Source organism: Pseudochaenichthys georgianus, unplaced genomic scaffold (assembly GCF_902827115.2).
Source record: "Pseudochaenichthys georgianus unplaced genomic scaffold, fPseGeo1.2 scaffold_572_arrow_ctg1, whole genome shotgun sequence".
NCBI lineage: Eukaryota > Metazoa > Chordata > Actinopteri > Perciformes > Channichthyidae > Pseudochaenichthys > Pseudochaenichthys georgianus.
The window spans coordinates 65,013-72,500 of record NW_027263132.1 but is presented as its reverse complement, the minus strand read 5'-3'; the positions used below and the strand labels follow the sequence as shown (position 1 = coordinate 72,500).

Here is a 7,488-nt window from a genome sequence, read left to right as displayed (position 1 = left end):
ATAGACAGGGAATCAAATATATCGGGGCTAAGCAGCACAGAACACTTAAGGGTACACACAGCATCTCCTTCTCCACACTAGAGGTGTCAATAAAAGCTTTGTTGGCTTTTCTCTTTGACATTCCAGCAACTCTCAGACCAAGTATGCTGTATCTACACTTGTACCCAAAGCTGGTTATCACATCGAGCAGTGGTTGGTATTTGATATACTTGTCCTGGAAAGCTTGGTCAACAGGTCAAAGGCACAGCCGACTTCTAAGATTAGCACCTCCTTGTGATTGGTGTCAACAAAAACAACATCAGGTGTATTTGGGATGTTAGCAAAATGCGTGTTCACACCGGAGTACATTTCCCGTTTAGTTCCGTTAGTACTGCTTATGTCGCGTTCACACCAAAAAGAGTACTTAGTGCCGGGAAGTTTTACCCCCATTTTTAGTGCCTGCTAGAGAGGTGGTACCAAAAAAGAACCAATTTCTATTGGCTGGAAGAATTGCAAACCACGCCCCGTAAAACTCTGAAAATTTTTTTTTACGCCGCCATTGTTTTTGTTGGCATTAGCATTATTAGCATTAGCATTATTAGCATTATTAGCATTATTAGCATTAGCGCCGCGCACCAATGGTGTCGGCGTTCTGGCGATTTACTCGGAAGGCTTCCCCAACTCCGGGGACTTCCGGCTGGGGACTCCGGGTGGCAGTATACGCCGTCAAGTTGTTTGCGGCCTGCCAGTAAAACCAAAGCAGAAGAAGAAGCGACGTCAGCGGCTTCATTTGCGTAATCTTCACTCAGGGAAAAGTACTCCGGTGTGAACGCGAATGGTACTAATGGCGCATTTCCACTGCAGCGGGTCGCCCCGTGTAAGCGTCCTTAATCGTCCTCAAGTGGCCAGGCCAGTTTTTGGTGGCCTTTCCATATAGCGTAGCGCCGGCTAGCGGGTACTTTTTCCCTCTTTTTCCGGCCCCATAAAATCGTGGTTCTCTCAGGCCAGGGCTGAACTAGTGACGTCAAAACTCTCGACTGCTGATTGGTCAGAGAGAATCATCACAAGATTGCGTGCGAGATCATCCCTAGCATCGCATATATATTTAGAAGCAAGCTTGCAGCATTTTTGTAAACGGAGGAGCTACAAAAATGGCAACGTCGAAGAAAAGCACACCGTGGTCGACCGAGGAGGTGACGACGGTCCTACATCTCATTGGGGATGATAAAATCCAGCGGGAGCTCGACGGAACAACTCCAAATGTGAAGCCGATCGCCCCGCCTGCACTGCGTTGCTATAGTAACTACCCCAGGTCCTAAACTGTAATGGGAATGCGCCACGGCCTCGGACGGCCAGCGAGGCAGCCCGAGGCCTGAGCGAGGACGCTACCCTGAATGTCATGTATCCCCAGAGGAGAGTCCTCTCTGCTCACCGATGGCTTGTTTCTGCGCCGCCACCGCGAGGCACAGCTGGATGGCGGCGTTAGTTTGAGCCTTCTCCCCCAGCAGGGACCCCAGGGTGCTCCTCAGGATGAAGGAGATGCAGCAGTGCGTCACCACAGCATCGCCTGCCGTCTGCGTGGCTTTGCCGTGCGACGCCAGCTCCATCAGCAGCGACAGGAAGGCGGGGAAGTTCGCCTCCAACCAGGAGCCTCCGAGGGTGGAGACGAAGACAACGCAGGCCTGAGGAAGACGACGAAGAGGAGGAGAAGCGATGATGAAGAGACCGTACACAGAGAGACTATAAAAAACATGTGGACTGTTGAGAAAATATTGAATGTCCTCTTCCAACATGAGAGTAGCATGCTAACAAAGGTATCAACTGCAGCTGTGAACATGACAGGATGTGTGATGACCTGGAAGAGCATCAGGACTGCTTGAGGCAGGTGATAGCTATGTGATGAACATGATGACTCAGCCTCTATGGAGAGAGACATCAAGCATGCTCATTTCTGACGTGGAGCTAATCTGAAGTAAACATTGAAGACTGCTTTCTGTTCCTCCATCTTGTGACTGTGTGACTCCCTCTCTTGATATCAGCATGTGAAGGACTCTGCTCAGGGACTAGTTGATGCTCTGTATGTGATGACTCCTTCCTTTCTTGAGAAAAAGTCAGGATTTTGAGGAGAAGCCAGAATTTTGAGAGAAAGTCAGGATTTTGAGAAAAAGCCAGAATTCTTTGGGAAAAGTCAGAATTTTGAGGAAAAAGACAGGATTTTGAGGAAAAAGACAGGATTTTGAGGAAAAGCCAGAATTTTGAGGAAAAATACAGGATTTTGAGGAAAAGCCAGAATTTTGAGGAAAAATACAGGATTTTGAGGAAAAGTCAGAATTTTGAGAGAAAGTCCGGATTTTGAGAAAAAGCCAGAATTCTTTGGGAAAAGTCAGAATTTTGAGGAAAAAGACAGGATTTTGAGGAAAAAGCCAGAATTTTGAGGAAAAAGACAGGATTTTGAGGAAAAGCCAGAATTCTTTGGGAAAAGTCAGAATTTTGAGGAAAAGTCAGGATTTTAAGGAAAAGTCTGGATTTTGAGGAAAAGTCAGAATTTTGAGGAAAAAGACAGGATTTTGAGGAAAAGCCAGAATTTTGAGGAAAAATACAGGATTTTGAGGAAAAGTCAGAATTTTGAGAGAAAGTCCGGATTTTGAGAAAAAGCCAGAATTCTTTGGGAAAAGCCAGAATTTTGAGGAAAAAGACAGGATTTTGAGGAAAAGCCAGAATTCTTTGGGAAAAGTCAGAATTTTGAGGAAAAGTCAGGATTTTAAGGAAAAGTCTGGATTTTGAGGAAAAGTCAGAATTTTGAGGAAAAAGACAGGATTTTGAGGAAAAGCCAGAATTTTGAGGAAAAATACAGGATTTTGAGATTTTGAGGAAAATGTCTGAATTTTGAGAAAAAGTTAGAATGTTGAGAAAAAGTCTGTATTTTGTACATGACAGGATGATTACCTAGCTGCATCTTGTGACTGTGTAACTCCCTCTCTTGATATCAGCATGTGAAGGACACTGTTCAACTACTTGATGCTCTGTATGTGATGACTACTTCCATTCTGGAGAGGATCACAAATACATGGATCCTGAGATTGAAGCTCAAGCCGGGGACCAGGGATTATTAACAATGTTTGAGTATTCAGAAAAAGTCAACATTTGGAGAATTTTGAGGAAAAAGTCAACATTTTGAGAATTTTGAGGAAAAAGTCCGAATTTTGAGGAAAAAGTCAGAATTTTGAGATTTTTGAGAAAAAGTCAGAATTTTGAGAAAAGTCAGAATTTTGAGAGTTTTGAGAAAAAGTCAGAATGTTGAGAAGAGTCAGAATTGTGAGAAAAAGTCAGAATGTTGAGAAGAGTCAGAATTTTGAGAAAAAGTCAGGATTTTGAGAAAAAGTCAGGATTTTGAGATGTTGAGAAGAAAAAAAATTCTCTTTTGCTTTTTTGGCTTGAGCTTCAATCTCAGGATCATAAATACATGGATCCTGAGATTGAAGCTCAAGTCGCGACGAGTGATATTTTTCTAACATGGACGATCATCAGTCGGGGCTCTGAATCTGTGTCAGACGCCTCTTAACTCTCTGTGCACCGTTACAAATGGTCTGTTACCTGTGTGTGTTAATACACAGCTTAGTGAAATACTCAATTCTGATTGGTCAATTTCTGACATTTGCAACGTTATTAATATTTGACAACACACCGATGCTAAGCAAAAATAATGACCGTTGCTGAGGAGGATCAAGGGAGAGAAGGAAGTAGTGAGGGTTTTGTTTGTATTCGTGTTTAGTTAGTTCTTAACATTTACTCTGAGTTCAAGAGTCCTCTTGTTGTTATATTTGTTTGTTGAATCAACCCCCCTTTGTTTCTGGTTTAAGGCTGCTTGTATGCCCTTTACATTTTAAATTAAACAACTTTACTTTCACCAAGACTAACTGGTTTTTGTGTTGCTTCCCTTTTCCCCCACGAGTTTGGAACAACATGAATAATTTCTTCTGCTAAATCTACTTCCCTAAATTCCCCCGCCCCACCTGTGTGACCCCGATGCGGATGTCCTTGCTGACGGAGCTGGTTCCCTTCAGCATGTCTCCGCTGGCTCGTAGGAACCCGGCCCCCCCGCGCAGGAACCCCCCCGACAACAGATCCATCACCTCCTCCAGGGAGCTGCGACCCCGCCCACTCTGCCTGGGAACTGCTGCGGGACAAGATCACATAAAAAAAGAGAAAGAAAGGAGGTCAAACATCAGTCGGTTAAGTTAACAGTGAATCGTCCACTATCACATTACATTTCTTATCTCTCCTGATTTTTTTCTGCCTTTTGAAACATTATATTCCAGGGTATTTCCGTTCAGTTTTATTAGAAGATATTTGTGATTTTTTTAGATTTCACAGTGATGCAAATAGGACTGCAAAGAAAGCAGATATCATAAATCCTTTAGCACTTTTCACACTTGACGAGGATGCTTGTAAATGGTGAATTATCCTTATGTTTTCATATAAAATGTCTATTTCTTGTATATATAAATGTATAATATTAATCTTTATCTGGTTAAATAAAGGTTGTATATAATATTAGATGCCATTAATGGGAGAAATGTAGGTTTAAGTATCTTGACCAAGGAAACCAAGACATGTTGGCTGAAGTAGATTGAAGTACCATCAGACCATCTGATTGGTAGACGCCCATTCACCCCCCTGAACTAAAGCCCCCCAAATTAAAAACGTCTGTGTTTATCTCTGCGTTGGATTAGTTTCCCCCTCAGAGCATCCGTGAGCCCTCCTCTCGTACCGGTGGGCTGTTGCGGCTCCACAGCAGCAGCCAGCAGCGTCCCCAGCAGTTTGGAGACGGACACCCTGACGCTGTAGTTGGATCCTTCGAAGGCTCTGAAGCAAAGCGTGGCCACGTTCTCCAGCTCGCTCGTCCACAGGAACACCGCCTCCCTCTGCAGCTCCATCAGACACTGAGAGGACGACACACAGAGTTAGAGAGACACACAAAGCCTTTACTTTGACTTGAGTAAAGAAGTTTAGTCAGTACTTCTACTTTTACCTGAGCAGTTTTAAACACGAGTATCTGTACTTCTACTTGAGTAAAGGATGTGTGTACTTTTGCCATCTCTTGCATCACAGAAACAAACAGCTGAGTGTACTTCTTATTTACTTAGTTTGTACAGTACAAACTCGTGCTTTTACATACAGTATGAATAAAACAAGACAAAGAAACATGTCTTATCGCATGCCTACAAAACCAAATGGGTTTTTTTTACGCAAAGGAAATAAAAAATAATTATAATAAATATATTCATAATAATAAAATAATAAATAGAAAAAATTGCATGTGAAGAAAAAACTAAAATAATAATAATAATCCAATAAATTGAAAATAAATGTATTTTATCAAGGGGGATTATTCTAGAAATCAATAAACACTAATCTAAATTGAGAATTTGGAAGATAATGATCAGCAGCGATGTGTCGATCAGCTGTTGGGAGGCGGTATATATTGTTTGCCGTTACCTTTGCAGCGGCGCAGCGTACGGCCATGGATCGGTCCGTCAGACACGTCCTCGCCGCCTTGTAGACGTCACGATGACACGGCACGGCGCTGACGCCCAGACCCTGAAGGATCTTCTCCAAACTCAGCATGATCTCATACCGACCCTGAGACTGAGGGAGGAAGAGGAGGAACGTTACTGCGCCACACGTGTTTTAAAGTACCGTACTTTTCGGACTATAAGCCGCGACTTTTTCCCCCATTTTTGTTGTACAGCTAACGGCCACTAGGGAACCTCCTAAATCTATGGATTCTACAGGTAAAATTAACCACCTTTAACACTACGGGCTCTATGACCGGTCCGCGCCCGCCACCTTTAAGCGGCGGGCTCCAGCAGGAAAAGCTGGAGGCCGGAAAAGAGTGAGACAGGTAGCGCGCCAAAGTAAAAGTGGAACCGAGAGACAGAACGAGAGCAAGACAGACGGCTATGCAGGTGCGCTTTATAGTCCGAAAAGTACGGTACTCAATACACAGCTAAACATTTCAGACATCTGATCAGAATACACTCAAAAACATCGTATCAAACATTCAATATTATTGTCACTGAAAACTGATTTGATAACTCGGAGATGTTTCTAATCTCAGTGTAGCGAAACACAAATAATAATTTTAAAAAGAAGCGGGGTGAATTACTCCTACTGTAATTTCTCACATGGTAAATTCAGTACAATGTTCTAATTCGTAGCGGGAGGGATAACGTGCTTTAACCCATTGAAAGTCTTTTAACATCTGTGCATGAAGATGAGAGCGTGTGGGTGGAAAAGTGAAACACACATATACTCTGGTTTTTAATTTAATTAAGGCTGAGCAGCAGACGAACCTCTGCGTTCTTCATGGCCTTCAGCAGGTTGGTCAGAGTTTCTTTAAAAGTGCCGATCAGCATCCGACCCAGCTGCTCAAACAGAGCACCGAGGCACGCGATGGCTGCCCTGAAACACACACACACACTGTTATTTGTTTGACATTTCCCCCCCCCATCTTTCCTGTGTACCATGAACGCATCGTGACTTACAGTCGGGTCGGGAGTCCCGACGGAGAGTCGTCTCTGCTGCGTATGATGTCATTGCACCTGTCCACAAACAGGCAGGCAGAAATGGGGTCTCCCAGGCGGTAAAGCAGGGCCAAGCAGTGAGCCAGCAGCCAGCGGGTCGGCGGGCCGGGAGAGCCAATCAGAACGCCCGAGAGCTGGTCGAGCAGACGCCGCTGGTTGTGTTTGAGGTCGGTCTGAAACGAAGAAACATATTCTGATGTTTTTAATTCTGTCAACACTTTTAGGTTTTTTACCTCTTTAAATCATGTGAGTCTACTTTAAAGAGTCCTCTCCTGCTGATGTTCAGTTGTATATCAGTATGTAGTGTCTCTACTTTAAAGAGTCCTCTCCTGCTGATGTTCAGGTGTATATCAGTATGTAGTGTCTCTACTTTAAAGAGTCCTCTCCTGCTGATGTTCAGGTGTATATCAGTATGTAGTGTCTCTACTTTAAAGAGTCCTCTCCTGCTGATGTTCAGGTGTATATCAGTATGTAGTGTCTCTACTTTAAAGAGTCCTCTCCTGCTGATGTTCAGGTGTATATCAGTATGTAGTGTCTCTACTTTAAAGAGTCCTCTCCTGCTGATGTTCAGGTGTATATCAGTATGTAGCGTCTCTACTTTAAAGAGTCCTCTCCTGCTGATGTTCAGGTGCATATCAGTATGTAGTGTCTCTACTTTAAAGAGTCCTCTCCTGATGATGTTCAGGTGTATATCAGTAGTGTCTCTACTTTAAAGAGTCCTCTCCTGCTGATGTTCAGGTGTATATCAGTAGTGTCTCTACTTTAAAGAGTCCTCTCCTGCTGATGTTCAGGTGCATATCAGTTTGTAGCGTCTCTACTTTAAAGAGTCCTCTCCTGCTGATGTTCAGGTGTATATCAGTATGTAGTGTCTCTACTTTAAAGAGTCCTCTCCTGCTGATGTTCAGGTGTATATCAGTATGTA

General features: G+C 43.5%; 1 protein-coding gene across 1 annotated transcript in view; it reads right to left on the bottom strand.

Moving 5' to 3' along the window:
- Positions 1-7,488, bottom strand: part of LOC117443266 (HEAT repeat-containing protein 5A-like) — a 50,769-nt gene that overhangs the window by 33,518 nt on the left and 9,763 nt on the right. Inside the window, exons 3-8 of the mRNA XM_071202566.1 lie at positions 6,528-6,739; positions 6,336-6,444; positions 5,479-5,628; positions 4,751-4,922; positions 3,993-4,153; positions 1,412-1,661 (exon numbers count right to left, since the gene is read on the bottom strand). Of these exons, the coding sequence (XP_071058667.1) occupies positions 1,412-1,661; positions 3,993-4,153; positions 4,751-4,922; positions 5,479-5,628; positions 6,336-6,444; positions 6,528-6,739 (1,054 nt within the window). The remainder of the gene's footprint in view (positions 1-1,411; positions 1,662-3,992; positions 4,154-4,750; positions 4,923-5,478; positions 5,629-6,335; positions 6,445-6,527; positions 6,740-7,488) is intronic.